Source organism: Eulemur rufifrons, chromosome 27 (assembly GCF_041146395.1).
Source record: "Eulemur rufifrons isolate Redbay chromosome 27, OSU_ERuf_1, whole genome shotgun sequence".
NCBI classification, from domain to species: Eukaryota; Metazoa; Chordata; class Mammalia; order Primates; family Lemuridae; genus Eulemur; species Eulemur rufifrons.
The window spans coordinates 7,225,310-7,249,274 of record NC_091009.1 but is presented as its reverse complement, the minus strand read 5'-3'; the positions used below and the strand labels follow the sequence as shown (position 1 = coordinate 7,249,274).

The 23,965-nt window shown below is 34.9% G+C and overlaps 1 protein-coding gene and 1 pseudogene across 1 annotated transcript in view; one reads left to right on the top strand and one right to left on the bottom strand.

Moving 5' to 3' along the window:
- Window positions 1-23,965, top strand: part of CDC73 (cell division cycle 73) — a 122,634-nt gene that overhangs the window by 20,606 nt on the left and 78,063 nt on the right. Inside the window, exons 7-10 of the mRNA XM_069459388.1 lie at window positions 698-914; window positions 8,185-8,283; window positions 10,994-11,072; window positions 12,728-12,792. Of these exons, the coding sequence (XP_069315489.1) occupies window positions 698-914; window positions 8,185-8,283; window positions 10,994-11,072; window positions 12,728-12,792 (460 nt within the window). The remainder of the gene's footprint in view (window positions 1-697; window positions 915-8,184; window positions 8,284-10,993; window positions 11,073-12,727; window positions 12,793-23,965) is intronic.
- On the bottom strand, window positions 6,895-7,391 carry LOC138375760 (elongin-C pseudogene; annotated as a pseudogene).

Here is a 23,965-nt window from a genome sequence, read left to right as displayed (position 1 = left end):
ATTTGAAAATCAGGTAAAGGAAGGGTGCAAGGGAAGAACAGGGAAGAAAAAGGGAAGAAAAAGAAAACTGTTCAAAACATGATTTCATTTTCCGGAGATTAAAAGTAGTAGTGTTTCTGTGGCATGTAAAAGCCTCTGTCAACTATAAAATACGTTGTACACTATGACATACAGGTTTGACACCTTGAAATAAATTTCAAAGAAAACCTAAGCTTTGAACTTTCTACAGAGTGAATTTTTCAGCCTCCTTCCAAGGTGGCCTCTGTGTGTGTGTGTGTGTGTGTGTGTGTGCATGTGTGTGTGTAATTTCCATACGTAGAGGGGTGTGTGTGTGTGTGTGTGTGCATGTGTGTGTGTAATTTCCATACGTAGAGGTGGGTTAGCTAATAAAGTTTCAGAAAATATAAAGAAAAGCGCCCATATTAATGAGTCCTTTTTTGGAGAGAAGAAATGAAAAAAAGTGAAGATTTGCATTGACCCTTCTAAGAAATTATGGATTTGCTCAAAAAGTAATATCTTTACATGATTTCTTTATAAAAATCTTATTACAGAATATCAAGTGTATTTGACAGATAAGAAAACCTTAATTATTGCCATTAAAGTGTTTTTACCAGAAACTTATAAATGTAACAAAATATATTTCTGATGTGCTTCAGGAATCCCTGCTGTAAAAATTAAAAAAAGAAATTGCTTTTAGGTCTTTGTCTGAAGCTATGTCGGTGGAAAAAATTGCTGCAATCAAAGCCAAAATTATGGCTAAGAAAAGATCTACTATCAAGACTGATCTAGATGATGATATAACTGCCCTTAAACAGAGGAGTTTTGTGGATGCTGAAGTAGATGTGACCCGAGATATTGTTAGCAGAGAGAGAGTATGGAGGACACGAACAACTATCTTACAGAGCACAGGAAAGGTAATTAAACTGTTCTGCTTATTCACTAGAGTGTGTGTGTTTAATCTGTGATTGGTTATAGAATTGGTTAAAATTTGTTATTAGGAAGAGGTTTCAAGTTTTTCTCTTTGAAAGATCTGTAATAATAGATTTCCAAAGGGCCATATTTACCATGCCATTCTTAAATATGGTTGTTGGTCACCAAAGAAGCTGATGAAAAAGTTTGAATCAAAATGCAAGCCCCTTCACACATTTGTAAATCAAAGAGTGGGCCAGTTTTCCTGTTGAATCAGATTTTTGCTTAACTTAATGAACAGGGAATATTGATGGAAAATTCTCTGGTTATTAGTACCATCATTAATTTTTTTCCACATAAAGTAGAGAACTTATGGAAATCAGTTAACAAACACTGAGTGTATTTTATAAATTTTGTTGTGTGGTGTAGCAACTAATTTTTTTTATTAGTTCCTTATTAATGGAGATTTTTCGGTTTTCTTTTTGCCTCCAGGATTATGGGATTTTCCTCCCTTTTTCTGACCCTTCTTTCCTTTTCCTCCCTATCTCCTCCTTTCATCCTCCTTTTCTCCTCCATCCCTTTCTCTTTCTACTTTGCTCCCCTCTTACAAATAATGCATTAAAAAAATTCTTGTACATATCTTTGTGCATTTATATGTGTGTATAGCCAAAGGATTAATTCTTGGAAATGAATTGTTGGTCAAAGGAGATGTATGCTTTAAATTTTGAAAAATAAAAATTTGAAAGATAATGATATCCATTATTTTAATGGATCTCCAAAAAGAATGCATTGATTCTGTTTCACGTACTTACTTTCATCCATCTTTTCCTCTCCCATAAATGTCAATTTTCTCATGACTTAATTTTCCACTGATGCACAATTGTTAGTAGTGATGATACGGTAAAAATGTTTGAAGAAGTGTACAAGATTACTGATGAAATTGAGCTTTAACATTGTTCTAGGTAGATAGGTTTTGGTTGTAGAATTTTGGGATTTTATCTTTAAATTTACTATGCTGTTCTGTTAGGAATAAAATTGCTAGCAAAGAGCATATAAAGAAAATTGTTTTGTACTTTGGTTTATTTTACACAGTTCTTAGTAGGTTGAGATTAAGAATTATTCTCCAGAGTTTAGAATTACAGAGAAACCTGAGGCTATGAGTGAATGTTCATTTTTGTTATTTACAGTGAAATGGTCTGCTGATACTAATTTTCACTGCTTAATATGCCTAATACTTGAATACTACTGTGATTTATGTTGATCCACCAGTGTTCATTATAATTATTGAAGAATCTGAAACTCATAGTAAGGGTATAAAACAGGTGATATACGCTACCTTGCTTTTAGACCAAACATTAAATTTTCAAGTAACAGAGATGAACAATTTTCTTTGAGCTCTAGGTGGCAGGATTGTACCACCGCTTCAGAACTTAGTGTTCTAATTTAATTTAATGTTGTTGGTACCACTGTATCTTTTTAATAAGTTAATAATTCAAGAATTGTTTGATAACTAGGTTTGCCTCTATGAGTATTAACATTTAAAAAAATAAAAAACAAATATTTTGACTGATAGTCTGTGTACTGTTTTTATCCACTAAACTCTAGAAATACTCTTAGGTACTTACAGCCCTATAGTTTTTAGTCAGATCTTTACTATTACCAGTTATTATGGCCTTCTTATTTTTTGAGTTTGAGGAACAAAAGACAGTTTGAAGAGTCTATAAGAAATATAAATATATTCCTTTATACAGTTACATTATTAGTGCAAGCACCCCAAATAAAGCAACCAGATTTTATAATGACTTTTAAAAAACATACTTTTAGGATGGAGGTCATGGCTCATGCCTATGATCCCAGCATTTTGGGAGGCCTGGGTGGGAGGATCACTTGAAGCCAGGAGTTCAAGATCAGCTTTGGCAACATAGTGATACTCTGTCTCTACCAAAAAAAAAAAAAAAAAAAAATTATCTGGGTGTGCTGGCGTGTGCCTGTAGTCCTAGCTGCTTGGGAGGCTGAGGCAGGAGGGTCGCCAGAGTCCGGTAGCTCCAGGCTGCTGCGAGCTATGATCTCACCACCACAGTCCAGCCTAGGGCCACAGACCCTTTCCCAAAAACAAACAGACAAACAAATAAAACACACTTTTAAAGTTGTATAAATTAGTATATGTTCATTGCTGAAAATTTGATAAAAAGGTATCGGTAAAAGGAAGATAATAATCACCTGTAATTCTATCATACAGTAGCTGATAGTAACATTTTGATTGACGTTTGTAGAGTGTCTCTTACTACTTTCTTATTACTATTTTGTAAATGGTGAGATTTGCTTTTCACATATTTTCAACTACTTTTATAGTAAGACTAAGATTTTACTTGTCTTTTTCACTGTGTTACCTTTGCAGTGATGGTGCAAAAGCAAGGGTTGGTAAAACTGCTGGCACCGTGACGTGATCAAACAGTGTCACTGAACTTCACTAGAAGGCGCTGTATTCTTCACTTGCCAATAACGTCCTTTATGAAGTTTTAAAATTTATTAATTTTGTTAAATCTTGACCCTTCAATATGGCCCTTTAATTTTTTTGCATGATGAAATTGGAATGTATAAAGCACTTCTGCACACCAAAATATGACAGTTATCTTCATGAATAGCACTTGTGCCACTGTTTGAGCTGCAAGCTTAATCACCTGCTTTTTCACGGAAAACTATTTTTTATTTGAATAACTATGTTACTCAGATTTGAGTGGTTGGCAGAGTTTTTTTTGAAAATGAAGGAAGTAAATCTGTTCCTTCAAGGTAAGCAACTGACAGTATTTTTTGCTGGTGACAAGAAATGTGAGCTTCCGAGAAGAAATTAGAAGTTTGGGAAGTTTCTTTATACTATTGTGATTGTAACAGCTTTCTGATTCTTACAGACTCTTCTGATGAGTTTTCTATAAATGATGATATTAACAAGTGTAATTTGTTGATACTGTACATCTCACCATGTTAATATTTGGAAAGTATGCATAACTCGGTGATATTTAGATGACCAGTAAATGCTGTTATAAAATCATGCATGACCAAAAAGTCCAAGAAAGACTAAGGGATTTTAAAGTAACAATAGAGAAAGTGTATGGACGTGGTTTCCACATCGCATTAACCTTTAAGAAACTGCCACTTACTGTGTTTTGGTATGATAGCAAAGAAGACTATCCACAATTATCTGAAAAGCTATTACAGTATTCCTCCCTTTTCCAACTGTGTATGTATAGATTTTCTTCATACTCTCTGACGAAACAAGATAGCACAACGAATGTGGAATGTGGAAGCAGGTACGAGAACACAGCTGTTTTCTATTAAGTCAGGCATTAAGGAACTTTGCAAAAATTTAAAACAGTGCCAGTCTTTCTTGTCACTACCTTTTGTGCATTTTGGAAAATAATTTTTCGTAAGATATACTATGTTTACATGGAATCTTATTTTTAAAGGAATTTAAGACATTTTTCAGTTTTAATCTTTAATGCAATAAATATTGTAACTTACACAAACTAAAGTTCTTTGGAGTCCTCAGTAGTTTCTAACAGACCTGTATTTGCTGCTCTAAAGAATTACAGGAACTAGTTAGTACTATAACTGGTACCATGGTAGTAGTTGTTTCAAGCTGCCCTCTTATTTTGTATACATTTTTATTTGTATGATATTTATTTAATAACTACCAACCAGGGAAGTGTTAGGCACTAACTGGTGATGCATTGGTCCTAGCTCTCACAAAAATTATGTTTGTTAGCAGAAGACAGAAGTTAAATAAACCATAATTATGACATGCATTATAGAGTGGACATCCAGCAAGGGCAGTTAGCTTAATTGAGAGTAAAGGGAGAGAATGATACATATAAGAATTCTAGAAGAAAATGTTGGAAAAACTCTATAGACATCGGCCTAGGCAAAGAATTTATGGAGAAGACCCCAAAGGCAGTCAGAGCAACAACAAAAATAAATAAATGGGACCTGATCAAATTAAAAAGCTTCTGCACAGCCAAGGAAACTATCACGAGAACAAACAGACAACCTACAGAATGGGAGAAAATATTCGCATGTCACACATCCGATAAACGGCTGATAACTAGTATCTATAAAGAACTCAGGAAAATCAGCAAGAAAAAAATCAACCCTATCCAAAAGTGGGCAAAGGACATGAATGGAAACTTTTCAAAAGAAGATAGACTAATGGCCAACAAACATGAAAAAATGCTCAACATCTGTAATCATCAGGGAAATGCAAATCAAAACCAAGGTCAGATAGCACTTATCTCCAGTGAGAATGGCCTTTATCAAAAAGCCCGAAAACAATAAATGTTGGCAGGGATGCGGAGAGATGGGAACATTCATACACTGCTGGTGGGACTGCAAACTGGTACAACCTCTGTGGAAAGTAACATGGAGATACCTCAAAGAACTACAAGTAAAACTACCATTTGATCCAGCAATCCCATTACTGGGCATCTACCCAAAAGAGCAAAAGACATTCTATAAAAAAGACATCTACACTAGAATGTTTATAGCAGCACAATTCACAATTGCAAAGATGTGGAAATAACCCAAGTGCCCATCAATTCAGGAGTGGATTAATAAAATGTGGTGTATGTATACCATGGAGTTCTACTCACCCACAAAAAACAATGGTGATCTAACACCTCTTCTATTATCCTGGATAGAGCTGGAGCCTATTCTACTAAGTGAAGTATCACAAGAATGGAAAAACAAGCACCACATGTACTCACCATCAAATTGGTATTAACGATCAACACTTAAGTGTACATACAATAATAACATTCATCAAGTGTCTGGCAGATGGGAGTGGGGAGGATGGGATGGGTATATACACACCTAATGGGTACAGTGCACACTGTCTGGGGGATGGACACGCTTGAAGGTCTGATTCGGGTGGGACAAAGGCAATATATGTAACCCTACACATTTGTAACCATGTAATATACCGAAATAAAAACAATTTTAAAATGAATATGCAAATAAAGACAAGTAAGGTAGGTGAAGTATTAAGGTGGAAAGAGTGGTCTAAACCAAGAACATAGAATGCTTGTCTAGATAAGAGAAATAATGTTATATTTGAGTTTCGTGAGGGTAGAGACCATGTCTTTTTTGATCATCACTGTATCCAAGTGCCAAGTAAGATGTTTGGCTTGTTATATATTCTTAATACATATTCCTTAAAATGATGGGTGATTGATAGGCAGAATGCGAAGAGCCCCAAAGACACTGTTAGACATTATGGGGAAAAACCAAGAAAGAGCTGTGTCTTAGAGGCCAAATGTCTTAGTCCATTTTTTGCTGCTGGATGCCACAGACTGGGTAATTTATAAAGAAAAGAAATTTATCTCACAGTTCAGGAACATGGTGCCAGCATTTGATGGTCATCCCATGGCGGAAGGCAGAAACAAGCATGTGGGACAAGAGAGAGAAATGGGGCCAAAGTTTTTCTTTTGTTGGGAGCCCAGTCCTGCAAATAATGGCATTAATCTATTCACGAGGGCTCTGATCACCTCTTATTGCTGTTAACAATGGCAGTTGAAGTTTTGGAGGGAATGTTCAAATGATAGCCCAAGGAAGAATATTTCATGAAGGAAAGGATAGTCAGATTAGTTACCTGTGTTGAATGTTGCTGAGATTGTTTATATAAAATTTTGTTTGACGTTTATTTATAAATATAGGTGGACTTACGATGGTTCAGCTTATGATATTTTGACTTTACAGTGTGTTTGTCAAGAAGTAAACCCATTGTGAGTTGAGGAATATCTGGACTTATGATGGTTTGACTTCAAATTCCTCAACTTTGCAGTGGGTTTATCAGGGTATTAAATGGATTTTTGACTTTGTGATACTTGCGACTTACAGTTGGAATGCAACCTCATTGTAAGTTGAAGAGCACCTATATCTTCCAACTTGGAAATCTTTAAAAAGTACACACTGACTTTTTTCTTTTATTATAATTTATTTTATTGAACAATTTAGGAAGTTTGCAGCCATTATCAGTTCCAGTGCAATTTTAGGTGCAATTGTGACTTCAGAAATCTCAGTGGAGCTGTTAGTATAGCTAACCTTGTAGGTAAAATACATGCATACTTTTTTTTTTTTCTAATTTCAGCATATTGTGGGGGTACAAAAGTTTAGGTTACGTATATTGCCCTTGCCCCTCAACCCCCCGAGTCAGAGCTTCAAAGGTGTCCATCCCCTAGACGGTGCGTGTGGCTCTCATTATGTAGCGTGCATACTTTTGGTAGCACATTTGAAGGGCTCTCTCTAAAATTGACTTCATTTGTTTTGTTCTCAGCAAACTGACCTGAGCTACTCAACATGGCTTTTATTGTTGCTGATGTTAGTGCATGTTCTCTTACAACAATAAATTCATGACCATCAGGAGATATCAGTTTGACATGCATGGCATCAGGGCCTTCACAGCCACCATAGGTTTTCTCCTATCCATCCATTATGTTCTTAGGAAATTCTGCTTTACTTCCTTAGGAACTTTAGTAGTTGCATTATCTTATTTAAAAACAACTCTTCGGTGGCCAGGCATGGTGGCTTACGCCCAAAATCCCAGCACTTTGGGAGGCCAAGGTGGGAGGATCACTTGAGGCCAGGAGTTCACCACCAGCCTGGGCAACACAGTGGGACCCCATCTTCATCAGCGCTGTAGGCACCACAGCTGGGTCCCCGTGTACTGCCACAGCCCCCACTCCAGGGCCACCCCCTCAACCTCCAGCTGCCTGCCCCTATGGGTTCTGGGGCAGCTGGTGACCAGAAGAATTACTTCCACAGGAGCATACTGATTTTTAACAGTGTCCCAGAACTTTCAACATCTCATGTAATGTGTAGCAATCTGAAATTAGCACTGGAGTTTATCATACAGAGAAGGATACAGTAGTTGATTTCTTTATGAATTAGGAAGCCTTTTTTGATAAGTCTGTTATATTTATATTTAAATGTTAACTTGTCTCTTAGTTAGATATTTGAATAGATACAGAATATGAATACGTACGTTGCCAATTATGCAGTTTAGGTAAAACAAATAATAAAATGAATAGTACTGGGTTTATAACAGTTCCTGGGTCAATTTCTTAGTAAGTAGTTGGTTTTTACTTATGTGTAGAATGATGATACGTCATTATGATACACTAGGAAGAACTAGTAGGAAGAAAACTTAGTTCTAAATTGTTTATTAAGTAAATTTACTATCTTTGTATATTCGAGTGGACTTAATTAAAATAATTTGTATTTTAGAATTTCTCCAAGAATATCTTTGCAATTCTTCAATCTGTAAAAGCCAGAGAAGAAGGACGTGCACCTGAACAGCGGCCGGCCCCAAATGCAGCACCTGTGGTAAGGATGTTTTATTGCTTTATGATAATTTTAGTGAAAGTGCCATGTATATTTCAGTGTTGTAATTTTGAAGATATCTTAATGTTTTAAAATCAATAGGTTCTAAATCTTTTGCTGCTTTAATGCCACTGAAAGATGTGAAAGCCATTCCCAGAATTAAAAGTTACTTACTTTAGCAATAATTCTTAACTAGAGTCATATCTGTGTCTGAGTCCGAAAGGGGTTAATTAGGAAAAAGCCCTCTGAGTAATTATTTTAAGCAAACTGTAGATGGCCTACTCATTGTTGCCTGGGAACATCACTAATCATTGTTAAAAAATAGATCCCTGTTACCTTCCAGTTCGGGGCTCTCTTTGATATGATTGCTGTCTGTGACTCTTGGTGAATGTATTTCTCCTGATCCCTACCCATGTGGCCCATTCAGTGTGCCTCAGTTTCAACTGCTCTGAAGATCGACTGCCTTACTCTTTGAGATGTCACATAAGACCCTCCCAAAGTAAATTTTATTTGTTACATAATAGCCTATATTTAAACTCAAACATACCCTCCAATTATATTAAATCCTTGGAGCTATCATGCTTTCATATGAGTCAACAAAGGAAAAAAAATTCACATTTCTATTTTATATAGAGTTTTAAAAAGCATATTGAAATGTGGTAGAGTACTAATACATCTTTGTAAGAGGCAGTATTTTATTTTATTTTATTTTATTTATTTATTTCAGGATATTTGGGGGTACAAACATTTTGGTTACATGTTATGACTTTGCCACATCCAAACCATGATTTGAGGCATGCCCTTTCCCCCCCACAATGCCCACCGCGTCCATTAGTTGTGAGTTTACCTCCCCAGCACCCTAATCCTTGAAGAATATTACTACCGTCTGAACACCATAGTGTTGATCGGTTAGTGCCAGTTTGATGGTTGGAGCCTATTCTTCCATTATTGTGATACCTCACTTCGGAGGATGGGCTCAAGTTCTATCTAGGAAAATATAAGAAGTGCTAGATCACTGTCATTTCTTACAGTTGAGTACTATTCCATTGTATACATGCACCAAATTTTGTTAATCCACTCATGAATTGAGGGGCACTTGGCTTGTTTCCACATCCTTGCAATAGTGAATTGTGCTGCCGTAAACATTCGGGTGCAGATGTCTTTGTTATAGAATGTCTTTTGTTCTTTTGGGTAGATGCCTAGTAGTGCTATTGCTGGATCAAATGGTATTTCTACTTTTAGCTCTTTGAGGTATCTCCAAATTCTTTTCCACTGAGGTTGCACTAATTTGCAGTCCCACCAGCAGTGTTAGAGTATTCCTGTCTCTTCACAGCCTCACCAGCATTTATTGTTTTGGGATTTTTTGATAAAGGCCAGTCTCACTGGGGTTAGATGATATCTCACTGTGGTTTTGATTTGCATTTCTCTAATGATTAGAGATGTTGAGCATTTTTTTATATGTTTGCTGGCCATTCTGTCTTCTTTTGAAAAGTTTCTGTTCATGTCCTTTGCTCATTTATTGATGGGGCTGTATTATTTTTTCATGAAATCATTGGTATTTAACTTTTAGAGGTAGGAGATTTTTGCTGATAATTAGACAAATACTTTTAGTTGACTCTGCAGTAACTATTTCAGTGTACTATTTGTCAGGCAGTATGCTGGGGATCTGGAGATGTAGTGAGAAAGATTCACAGTCTCTGCCCTCTTTGAGCTTATAGTCTAGTAAGGTAGACTTACTAGATGTAAAAAAAAAAAAAAAAGTGGGGTAAGTGCTGTGATGGTAAAGTGCAGGGTACTTATAATTTTGAATTGGTTGACATTTTGAATAGCAGTTGGTGGGAAATAATGTCAAACCTTAAAACACTTTAAGCATCATCTTTGTGACTGTAAATATTCTTTGTGTGTATTTACATAATCATTAGAATACTTGAAAATTATAATGTTTGGCACTTGATTGCAGAAGTGTATACCTAGTTACTGTCTTGATAAGTATCTTTTATTTGGAATAGTACTTGGGATGGAATACCACCGTAATAAAATGAAGAGTATTTCATTCTCCATGAATTTCCCAAGCAGCTTTGGGATTATTGTTTAAATATGCACTTTTAGTTTCTTACAGACTATAAGTTTTGGATAAAGTATTCATAAATTAAATGATGCATCATTAGATTGACAACGCTTTCTAAGTATTTAAAAAATAACACCTGTTACTTCAGTCATACCCTATACGTTTATAATGGGTTTAATGTCATAGCTTTCATGTTTATTTAATTTGAGGGTTAACAATTTGGTGTGTAATTCAGTTAAAAGGCCCTAAAATTTAGCTCAATAAACTCTGAATTAAAGGGTTTTTTTTTCTTTTTTGGTTAAAAAATCATAATTTGGAGAATATTATTTCACAAAGATAAGTAACCAGAATGAAATTATTAGACACACCCAAAATTCTGCTGAGAATTTTGCCTTTTGCCTTGGTGTAAGTATACTTAGGATCCTTTGCCCTTGTTCCTGATAGGGATGGTAGTTTTCTAGCAGTAAAGAGCATCATGAAAATAAGCATCAAATGACTAGTGGTCTACTTCCAGCTTTTTGTCTTATTAGTTCTAGTGAAAAAAAAAAAAAAGCTTAGAAAATATATATCCCTATTATGATTTTAATTATGAGTATTAAATAAGTATCATTTAAAAATATTAACATGTAACTTATTTTTCTATAGGATCCCACATTGCGTACTAAACAGCCCATCCCAGCTGCCTATAACAGATATGACCAGGAAAGGTTCAAAGGAAAAGAAGGCAAGTTGCTTAATTTTTATCTTCCCCTTACTGTGATTGTGCTGAACTTAAGAGGCAATAGGGCCTGATGTTTAAGAGCAATAGTTGACAAAATAATGTCTACAGGCCAAATCTGGCCCACTGCATATTTTTGTAAATAAAGTTTTGTTGGAACACAGCAATACCCATTCATCTATGTATTCTCTATGACTGCTTTAGCTCTGTGACAGCAGTATTGAGTTGTTTCAGCAGAGTCTGTATAGCTTGCAAAGCCTAAAAATGCTATCTGGCCCTTTACAGAAAAAATTGCTAACTCTTGGTTAATAGCATGGATTCTAGATCCGGGTAGCTTATGTCACAGTTACTTTTTGTGTGAATTTTAATGTTACTTTAATTGCATTCATCTCAGTTTTCTCCTGTGTATAATTATAATACTAATAGTATTAGTACCTCTCTCTTAGGGTTATTGTGGGGATTGAACTAATTAATAAGTATTAAGTCTCCAGAATAGTGTCTGTTATGTAATAAGCTATCTGTAAATGTTTGCTATTATTAATATTAGTTCTGTTTCTAAAGAATTTTAGAGTGATGATTCTATATATCAAATCATGTTTCCCAAATTATAAAAGTATATATTGAGAACTTAGGAAACATAGACTTGGAGCAATGATGTAAGGACTTATTTTCGATAGCCTACATGGTATTGTGGCAATAATGAACCATTTCTGTCATAGGTGATTACTGAGGTGGGACCAACAGGAATATAACTTCTTGGGATCTTCATTCATGTTGATTTGATTCATGAAAATGTGAGATAGAAGCAAGTGGAAGTTTAAAATTTATGATTTTTTACCACGTAACCTGAAATCTCCATTTAAGTTTCTTTAAAGGCTATATGTTGCCTCTATGCGGTGAATTTTGTGTGCCGACTTCATTTCCTAGATAAGGACACATGCTGAGTACGTGTCGTAGAAAAGCAGTGCTCTGCTCACTGCAGTGTTTTTCTTTAGGGATGAATTTATAAAAAGCAGAGATTGGCAAATTACAGCCCAAAGACCAAATCTGACCTTCTATGGGCCAAATTGGGCTGCCCCCAGCTGAATGCACATATTGTTCATCCTGCTTTTGCACTACAACCACAGCATCCGGTGGTTCTGACAGGCACGTTGTGGCGCACAACGTGTGAAATATTTTCCGTATAACCCTTCCCAGAAGGGGATACTGGGACTCTGCTCTGGAACTTTCCCATCATTATTTACAACATGGCTTTCTACAAAACGTGTAACATATGCCTCATTATAACTTCGGCACACAACTTTTTATAACGTAGGGATTTCTTAACATCTTAAGTACTTTTAGTGGTACTATCATTGAGTATTAGTAGTAAGTAATTTGAAGGTTATAAAGTATTTTATTCAATGTGATTTTTGAACATAATTGCAGAGATAGTCTTAACCAGCTTCTATACAATAGGCTTATTGGTGTATATGAAATATATTTTGAGGTTGGTGTCCTTTTTAAAGTTAGTATCTTCACAAGTATATAATTCAGCTTTATATATGGGCTTTGTATACTGTTGAACTGTCAGATATCATGTAGATTATTATTTTATATTTGTCATAGATCATAAAATGCATGATTTATGAAATCTAACAGTAAACCCCTTTTCTTTATAGAAACGGAAGGCTTCAAAATTGACACTATGGGCACCTACCATGGTATGACACTGAAATCCGTAACGGTAAGTTATTTTGACTGCAGGTGGTCTTTTGTTCCAGGTACTGTGTGTGAGTAGCAGATGTTGAAGAAAATCTTTGTTCTCTAGTATTTCCTATTTTGAACATTTGTCTTTAATGACCAGTTGTGCTGATTGGTCTGTGTGGTGTATTGTTCAATTCACTGCTATCCTGTTTTGTTTTTTTGTTTTTTTTCAAACTGAGTTGAGTATGTGTAAATAAAAGCTGTTTTGATGAACTCACAAATAGGATGATGCTACCTGGTTAGATTATTTAAAGCCTTTGAATTACAAGGTCAGTTTGGGAGAGTTCTTTGCTGTAATATCTTACGTTCTTTAAAATGTAATACCTTATGTTCCTTAAAAAGGCAGATTGCAGTGGTTGATGTAATGCTTACAAAGTATATACTTGACAGAATCAAATACTTGGATGTCCATAAATATAAGCCTTCAGTTCATTTTTAGCAAACTTTTCTTTTTTATTTTTTTAACCTCTATAGTTGTTTATTTCTAGATATTCTGCCCAAGCCACATTTAACAGTTTTAATTTTTATTTAGTGAATGCTAGGACTTGGTGATGTAGAGCAGGAATTCTGTTGACCTCATTTTGCATGTTTATATTCTAGAGTATTACGCCTTTTATACCTTAAATAAAATACTATGTATGTGTGTTAGAGTGTCTATATACTTAAAACACTAATATTAAACTTACTTTTGTCTTTGCTTGTGAATTATCAGATCTTTGTGGACTCTATATGACATGGAATCATTATATAGTTGATGTGATTTCTCAGAATTAAGATATATCTTTTCCAAGCACTCTGGGAGGCCGAGGCGGGTGGGTCGTTTGAGCTCAGGAGTTCGAGACCAGCCTGAGCAAGAGTGAGACCCCCGTCTCTACTAAAAATAGAAAGAAATGATCTGGACAGCCAATGATATATATAGAAAAAAATTAGCCGGGCATGGTGGCACATGCCTGTAGTCCCAGCTACTCGGGAGGCTGAGGCAGGATTGCTTAAGTCCAGGGGTTTGAGGTTGCTGTGAGCTAAGCTGATACTCTAGCCCAGGCAACAGAGCGAGACTCTGTCTAAAAGAAAAAAAAAAAAAAAAAAAGACATATCTTTAAAACCTACTGGGAATTTACCATGCTTTATTTACTCATTTCCTGAAGCAGATAGCAAATAAGAGTATGGAATCTGATTTTAAAAGTTAGAATTAAAAAAAAATTTTTTTGGACTTTAAATTGGGTTTCGGTTTCAGTTATTTTTGTCAATGTATTTGTTTTAAAATACCATCAGATTTGTTTTTGTATTATTACAATTTGTTTGAAGCCGGGTGTGGTAGCATTTTGGGAGGCTGAGGCGGGAGTATCACTTGAGGCCAAGAGTTCGAGACTAGCCTGGGCAGTATATTGAGATCCCCATCTCTACAAAAATTTTTTTTTTAAAATTTGGCTGGTCATGGTGGCTCATGCCTATAGTCCCAGACACTTGGGAGGCTGAGGTGGAAGAATTATTTGAGCCCAGGAGTTTGAGGATGCAGTGAGCTATTATAGTGCCCCTACACTCCAGCCTGGGTGACAAACTTAGGTAGATTTCCAATATGTATGTTAAGAGGTGTAATAATATCACCATCAACTCTCACTTTCAGGAGGATCTCAGTCTATCAGCTAGGTTATATCCTGTTTTTTTTTGAGACAGAGTCTCACTCTGTTGCTCTGTTGCCCAGGCTACAGTGCCGTGGTGTCAGCCTAGCTCACAGCAACCTCAAACTCCTGGCTTAAGCAATCCTTCTGCCTCAGCCTCCCGAGTAGCTGGGACTACAGGCATGCGCCACCATGCCCGGCTGATTTTTCTATATATATTTTTAGCTGTCCACATAATTTCTTTCTATTTTTAGTAGAGACGGGGGTCTCGCTCTTGCTCAGGCTGGTCTCGAACTTCTGACCTCGAGCTATCCTCCCTCCTCGGCCTCCCAGAGTGCTAGGATTACAGGTGTGAGCCACCATGCCTGGCCTCAGCTAGGTTATATTCTTAAAAGTAGGAACCCATGCATTAGTAACTTTCCCGTCCTACCTTTTTATAAAGCTTTTATACATCCTTGTTGTAAAGCTTCCTTCATTCTCATTTGGTTGTTGATTAATTTGTTGGTCATCTTTGATTGAAGTGTTGAGGGAGAGCTGCAGTAGCAGTAACGTTCTGGAGCTGTGTCTGAGCCCAGGCCTGCAGAAGATGGAGGTAGTTGTTTAAGGCTTTCTTCCTTAGGGCTCTCTTCCCTTTTTTTCCTTCCTCTCTTCCTTAAGCAAATACTTGTTGAATATATGCTATGTGCCATTGCCCTATGTTGGGTGCTGGAACATCAGAGATGAACGAAACCAGATGTGTTCTTGTGGACTTGATTTATGGTCTGGGTGGGGAGAGACACATTAGTCAGTCACTCAAATGCAAAATTGTGACTGTGCCAAGTAGGTAGAGGTATATACTGTGCCAGAAGAGCCTAAACCTGGGGGTTTTGTTGCATTAGTCAGAATACTTCATTGAGGAGGTAAGACTTGACATAAGATCTGAAGTTTGTGTGGGAGTTAAATTGGTGAAGATGACAGGAAAGGACATTTTAGGAACAGTGAACAAAAAGCAAGAGTAGAAGCCCTGTGATGGGGAGGAGGAGCATGGCGGGTAAGACGGTTGGAAAGAAGACTGTGCTTAGTAGATTGGAGGGATGGCTGTGGAAGTTTCTTCTTCCTAGGGTCCCGTGCAGCCTGCTCACGCGTAAGTGTCAGTGCACTAACAGTGCATACTTCTGGAATCATTCGCTGTGCCAAGCTAAGTGTGGCCCCAGATATGTTTTAGTAGTCCTCCATTATAATTTAAATTTTTATTTTATTCACCAACATTTAAAAATAAGAGTTTGTCAGATAAACAGTCTGGATTTCTAGCTTCTTTCAAGAAGCTGTCTGGCATGACAGGCTGCTGGGTTCACGGTACCGCATGGCCGCAGCGGCATCCACCTAAGCAGTGGCTGCCTTCTGTAGGGAAGGTATTTTCTCTAGATCGCCAGAGGCCTCACTACTGTGTTGTCCTTTATCTGGCCCTCGTCACTTACTTATGCCACCTTCATAGATGCTATTGGCCTTTCAGTTTGAAATTCCTGATAAGCAGTGCCAGCTTATTTAAGAGAAGTTAATCAGTTGGAAACACAACAAATGTAAAGCTTTGAAGTCAGTCCTGGCTAGAATCCCAGCCCTGCCGCTCATCCTGCTGCTGATTAAGTTAAGAAGGTGATTTAACCTTTATCAGGGGTGTTTTTATTTTACAATAAAGATAATATAACTTATATCTTAGTATTGTTGGAGAGTAAAAGAGTCACTGTGTGTAAAATGCTTAACACAAAGAAGGCTCAACAAATGATGGCTACTTTTATATGAATTAATGATTCCATGAATAATCTTATTTTAACGTATGTGAATGTAGGCAGCTATAGCTTCATTGATGTATTTAAGATTACCTGTTTGATGATTCAGTTTTCATTCAAAGTTATGAAGACTCATTTATTTAAATACTAAGAGAATTATTTTCCTCTCAAGTAATTGGGGTATTTTTTACTATAGCTGTGTATGTTTATCTTATAGCAGGGAGCTTTTGCCTTTGACAGAAAATAGCTACAAAGAAGTTTTATAGAGAGGATGATAACTAGGTTAGCCTTTTCCATCTGTTAGGGCTCATATATAGAAAGAAATGTAAATCATTTAGATTTAAATTATTTACTTTGATCTAAATAGTATATAAAGTGTGTGGAATTTTAATATATTGTCACAAAATTATAAGTAGGAATATTACTTTTATAATATGTGATTTTTGGCACTCTGCATTTAGACTGGAATATTATTCTGCTTGAGAATATTACATTGCACTTGAAATAATTTTCAAAACTGTTGGTTGTCTTGATATTTCAGGGAACCGGTTTTTCTATCCTAAGTCAGCCTGAACAGTATTAAGGTGTACCCCCTAAACAAAGCAACATTATTTGGTTTCTTATATATAAATAGTTTATAAAATACAAAAATTAAAATATTATATATAGTAATAACCCATTATATCTCAAGCTTTTGAAGTTTATATACTTTTTACATGAAGTAACATGTCAGTATTAACATAGTGTTTTGTGTACAGTTCATTTTTTTTATCAGATCTGCATTTTCATAGACTTTTCTAAGAAGCCATCACTAAATTGAATAGGCAATATTTTTTCTCTGTACTCATAAAACATCCCTTATGTCCCTTGTATAGTTAGTTTCTTCTTGATTATTCCAGCTTTTTTTTTTTTTTTTGGTAATGTTCTGGTTATAGACTTGGACTGTATCTCATATAAGAGAGGTATGAGAGAGAACTTTCTATTATGATGTATTGGCTTATTTGTTGTGGCAAATTAAGCATCAGTTTTAGTTTTATCGTCTGAAAAATGGTACAACTTCCTTAGGGATTTATTTTGAGGTTTAAATGTGTACGGTTATACTTTGTTTAGTGCTTTTTCATTGTAGCATGTAATTAATTATGGTTATTGCAGAAATGTCTTTATATTAAATTTATAAAATATTTTGTAAACTTTTTATACTGAATGATGGAGATAATACTTTTTTCTAGTTGGCTAGTATTTAGAATGAATACTTATTTAGATGGGTAGGTATTAATTTCATTACACTTACACCTTTGTGGTAAAAGGTGTTAGAATCTGATTTAAGCTTAATATTTTGTGAGCATAATCAGCATTTTGAGGCAATATACTTAAAGAAAAATGAATTATAGCAAAAGAACATATTAATTGGTGTCAGGGAATCTTCATATAAAGTGAATGTTATTTTTATAATTTTTTTAGTTTATGTATCTTACTTAGATTTATTGAAAATCCATTGCATACTGGATGGTACTTTTGGTGTAACTCTATATACAATTAAACTCCATAAATTTAGCTTTGCATTTCATTAAAGGTAATTATTGTTTTACTCAAAAGATCTTAGTCACTTTAGTTAATATCTGTAGCATACCTTTTAAAATTAATTGGCCAGTGACCGTGTAGTTTATGCCACTGTCACGTAACACCTGAGATTTACTATTGAAAGATGTATAGACAGTTATTTTTGGCACATATGTCAGCAGTAATCTGGAAACCATTGTATAATTTTAAATAAATTTAACATTGCCTTGCTCAAAGTGTTTTAATGTTGATCATTGTAAGAACAGGAGAAAATAGAAGCCAGTTTGGAAATGTGATGGTGTTTTGTTTTAACAATATACTACAAATTTATACTGTGAAATTTGTTTGATTATATATGTTCTCTTAATTGTAGTTCAGTGTATAATGCTGTCATTCTACATGACTCTCAGAATTGCATAAAAAACAGATTTTAGTTTTCTTTTAGCCTAATATTCTCTTCTGGACATATTAGAATAGAGCTTTTTATTTCAATTTCTATTTACCTGCATCAGTACAACTTTAATCCATTCAGTTTTAACAAAATGAGTGTATTAAACATATTTATCACTTTTAAATTCTAACTTCTCGGTGTATTTATAGACTAACCACTACTGTTCTTTAACATACAAATGCTTATATTTTAATATTTCTTTTCATTATTTTGAAGAACAAAGATTAATCTTTAATATTGCCTTTAATTTCATGACATGATTTGAACCAATTTGTTCATATGAAAAACACCTAGTCTATTTGATAACATGCTGTATTTTGATGTTAGGTATGTCACTGATGAGTGCTTTTCCATTGGCTGAGCTTTAATTTGCTATGTCAGTTTCCAGGTCTTTGAATTGATTTAGATCTTAAGTCGATTTTCAATCTTTTATATAATTCTTGCATACAAATATTATTTTCTTAGCTGTCTTAGTATTTTTGTCTTGGTATTCATGGATTGTCTAGTCAGTTCATCCCCTCCCTTCTTCCCCTTCCCCAGCCTACCAAACGTCATTTGATCTTTAATTCTAAGTTTTGGTTTCTTTTCCAGGTCTTTTTCTTGATGGATGTTTCTTTTAGTGTTGTTCTTCTTGTCTTTGCTGCTTCTCATGTTCCTCTGTGAGTGACTGTTCCCATGTTTATTTTAAATATTTGCTTCTGGTCTGGACAAATCTTGCTATTTAGAAACTAAGCTTTTATTTGAAATTTCAGACTGTGAGTAAGTTGAAGACATTCATTTGAAATACTTAGAAATTAAAGCTTTTTAAATCTTATTTTTGTTCTAGAGATAAAAGTCATATTTTAGGCCAGGTGTGGTGGCTCACACCAGTAATCCTAGCACCGTGTGAGGCCTGGATGGGAAGATTGCTTGAGGTCGGGAGTTTGAGACCAGGCTGAGCAAGACTGAGACCCCATCTCTACAAAAAAATAGAAAAATCAGCAGGGCTCAGTGGCACCCACCTGTAGTTCCAGCTACTCAGGAGGCTGAGGCAGGAGGATCGCTTGAGCCCAGGAGTTTGAGGTTGCTGTGCGCTACGATGAAGCCACTGCACTCTAGCTGGAGCGACAGAGTGAGACCCTGTCTCCAAAAAAAAAAGAAAGAAAAAGTCATACTATAGAACTTGGGTAATGGTCTCACTGTTGAAGTTGACATATTTTATGGTATCATTGAAAAAGCTTTTCTTTAGGTTTAAATTTTTGTAAAAGTTTGTAATAAGATCAAATAGAGTTATTTTGAAATAAATACAATTAACGATTTTACAAATTACAGTTAGAATTGATTCAGTCTTTTATCATCATCTATAAATAATGAATTGGGGATACTATGAATTCTGTAATCATTTACCTCCCGAATGTAGTATTTTTAGATACCTGCTTCAGTTTTCCTGAAGTATATTTTTGTCATTTCTGTTTTAGATGTTTTGCCATAAATAGTCTAGAATTAAATTCCTAATATATTTCAGTTGACCAAATTTAAGAACTAAAATTAAGTAGCTCTTTCATCTTTCAGAAATTACTGAATTCTAAGTTCTCTTCTGTAGATGCCTTTAGTTTTCTTTATAAGAAACAAAAGCCCCCAAATTCAGCTTTTGATATGATTATAATATTTTAATAATTTATCTTAAAAGGCTATACAAAATAATTTCAGTGTCCTTAGCAATTATTGAATTTTAAATAGGTAGAGTAACAATAATAACTAATCACTCTTATAGTAAGTTTGTAGGTACATTATAATTCATCAAGAATTTTGTGTATATATATATATTACCTGTTTCCAACAAAAGTTACTTTAGCAGTAACAAGAAAGTAGACTTTAAAAACTTTACATAGATCAATGACTGTGAAAAAAATTAAAAAACTAAATAAATGATATTGGGAAAATTTTTTTATCTGGATTAAATATAATTAATTAATGACTTTATAATAAATTGATAGATGTCAGTTTTGGGGAGACCTGTGATATATTTGAATTATTTCTAACTTTTCTGAGTCATTACTAATATATTTAAAAAGTTCATATAATTTCTTTAAAGCTTTAAAAATCAGTGTAAAGGTCATAATATAGTAGATTTTACAAAAACAGTGTTTTAGTATGTTATACTGTCATTTACATTTTATATTGGAACTATCTTGTAGATTACTGAACACCAATTTATAGTCATAGAATCTGGTTCTAAGTACCTGAATAATTTTCATTAGTGTTTTTGTTACCTAGTAGATCTAAGGATAAGTGACTGTTGGTGATGAGCAATGGTACAGAAAGTTTTATTGCCTGGGGCAGATCAGCCTGGATTCCAAGTTGCCTTACAGGGTGGCATTACTTTAGTGATTTGCCATGGCCCAAAGAAAGGCTGAGAAACTTGGTGATATTAGTATAGCATGAGAGATGGAATCATTTTAATCAAGCTTATGAGAGTAGCATCTGAAATCAAAAGCTGATTTATTAATTTACAGTGAGAAATGTAATTGCCAAGGGCACTGAATACTCACTCACCTTTATCTAGCACATACATATTGTCCATGTAAAGAAGCTACATTGGAAGTCACAGTCCAGTTGCACAGTGAACACACAATAAATTATATCCTTTAAATGTTTAATGGTATTAGAGTAGGCTTATATTTGCATCTCTTCATTAAAGAAAGACTTGTTGTAAGACAAGGGTATCTTTCTCCTTGGGGACTGCCTAGATAGATAGGCTTGTCATCATTTGCCATTGTGACTTCTGTTCCTTGTCCAGTCTGACTAATCCCTCTCCAGATGAATATATGGTGTATCATTTCCTTAGATGTGTAGATTGCCAATTCAACTTTAGGATTAACATCTCTTTCTGTTCTCTTTGATGTGTTGAAAGGTGTTGGTGAAGCAGCCAGCTCTTTTGAATTTGAAATTCATAATGTAGATATCCAAGGGATTTGATTTATCATTAGAGAGGGTAGGAGTCATAGAGTGATCTGGCTTCAAGTTTGAACTGTAGTCCTAGGATTAGTTCCATTTAGTTTTGCTGATTTGGAAGGGAAGAGAAGAGCAAGGATTTCCTACTGGATTCTGGAGGTCGGTCTGTCTCTCTCTCTCTCTCTCTCTCTCTCTTTCTCTCTCCCCCCCACCCTGCTCCTCCCCACCCTTCTTTCTTATGATGAGGTCTTACTATATTGCCCCAGCTGAATGTGAACTCTTGGGCTCAGTTGATCCTCTAGCCTCAGCCTCCTGAGTAGCTGAAACTATAGGCACATGCCACCTTGCCTGGCATAGAAATCACTTATTTCTACCTTTCACTTATTGCAGGCTGATAATCAAATTAGTGAGGCTATTTAAATCTCACCCTCTTGATTAATTCAGTAATTTCAGTGGTACAAAGACACTACAATTTAAGTGTTTTCTTACCATTGTATAAAAGTACTTAAGATTTAGAATGCAGTCAGAATGAGTATAAAACCAAATACAGTTAAAGCACAAATAGAGAAGTACTAATATGAGTACCACTGTAGAAGACTTTATATATAAATAGACATAATCATTTTGTGTTTGGATGAACATTTTACACAGCCTCAGGGTGGCAGCATTAAAAAATTCTACTTTGACATTCATTTGAAAAACTGAAGATACATATATAGCATAATTACTATTATGTGAGTATTTTAATAAGAATAATTTGTGGATTATATAGTTCACATTTTACTCAATTGGTTATACTTATATAAATTTCATTTAGTGAAGTTAGCAGAACTATTTTCAGCAATAGGAAAAGTTTCTCCTACCCTCTCCCCCCTCCATTTCCCCCTCCCACATATGAATACAGCTGATAAAAATATGATTGAGGTCTCCACTAGTACATTTAAACTAAGTATGCTGACATTTGTATTTGGTTTGCAGTGAAAATCTACCATTTTTATTTGGGCTTTTATTTACTTTCTGCTATATTGATTTTTGGTGTTAGCACATTAAAATAAACAAGCCATCTTTTACCACAGTATGAGATGTACATGTAAGCACTATTTTGCCTTATAATTTTAGGTTGAATTCATTAAGAAACAATTATGTTTGTAGTAAAAGCTAATTTCCAAAACCATTCAACTGAATTCTTAAAAACTTTAGTGGGAAATCGTTTTTAATGAGAATACAAAAATGAAGAATCAGATATGAAGATAAGTAATACAGCAGGATTTTTGTATAGTTTGTGTTTCCATTATTGCCTTACATTTTTTAGTCTACAAGTGATTTAAGAAGGTTTAAGTGTAATTATTTAAATTGTGGATTGGCAAGCATTTTCTTTAAAAGGTAAAAGGTCAGGTAGCAATGAGACAGGGCCTCACTCTGTGGCCCAGGCTGAGGTGCAGTGGTGGGGTCAGACCACCAATGGCAGCCTCAAACTCCTGGCCTCAAGTGATCCTCCTGCCTCAGCTTTCCAAAGTGTTGGGATTACAGGTATGAGCTACTACGCCTGGTTGCAGATAGTAAATATTTTAGGATTATTGATAGATAAAATCAAAGAAATTATGTAGGTAATTATGTAATAAGAGATAAATCAAATTTCCACAAAGTTTTAATGACAGATAATATATGATAACAATGTGTAATACTGGTTTGCTGATGAGAAGAATGAAATTTCTTTTTTAAAGGGATAATATTTTGCTTAATTGGGGTTCGAAGTTAGTGTTCCCTATTACTCAGATTGATTATATTCATCTATTAATGCTGATCTATAATGAGATTTTGTGTATTTTCTCTTTGAAAGAAATATCTTTTCATACAGATAGGTACTGTTAAATACTGTAATTTCATGAGCATATGTTATTGATTGAGCATATTTGTCACTTGGAAGGCATTTCTAGACCTCTACTAGATTATTTTCTTGATATCTGCCTTTTTTAGCATGTCATTACATTAGAGACTTATTGTCAGTGGAGGATTAGGTGAAGTTCTCCAATTGCACAGGTACACGGATTTTGACATGAGGAAATGTCTTGTGCATTTGTATTGAGGTCTGAAGAATGAGGCCTAAACTCTACTTTGGAAAATACGTCCAGTGCTGATTTGTGTGAGAATGGAATTCTCATTTCTTGTTTTAATTTTTGACAACATGGGAGGTATATAAGGTAGCATGAGATTACCTGTAATGCAAACAACTTTAGTTGTCCTCCAAACAACAGTAATAGTTTATTAAACAATCACTGTTTTGTCTTGAAATTTAAGTTGAATTCATTAAAAACAACCATCAAATCTGTAGCAAAATCTAATTTTTACAGCCATTCATTGTTTAGTAATAGTAGTTGAGGCTGGATCTTCTCATTCAGAAAAATTTAATCTTGGCTCTGAGCTTAAAAAAATCACAATAACACTTTACTACTAATAAAGCATTGGACTTATGTATGGTAGGGCACATCAGTTATTTCTAACAAAAGTTCATAGAACTGACGATGGTTAATCTATGAGAGCAAGTAAAGTCACTGTTGATGCTAATGGCTTGGCAGCACATGATAAATAAAAGTATTTTCTTCAAAATACCTGCTGATGAATAACTGTAGGCTATAGATGCCTAACATTTTTACAAGCTTGGTAAATTTGTCCATCTAAATGGTTTTCTGCTCAGATATTCACCATTATTTGTTGTAATACATCTTAACAGATTCTACTGCACGGTGTACTTAATTAGTGTTTTCTGAACTACTTTGAAATTATTCTTGCCTAAAGTTGTTTCATGTAGGATATTCGTGGGGG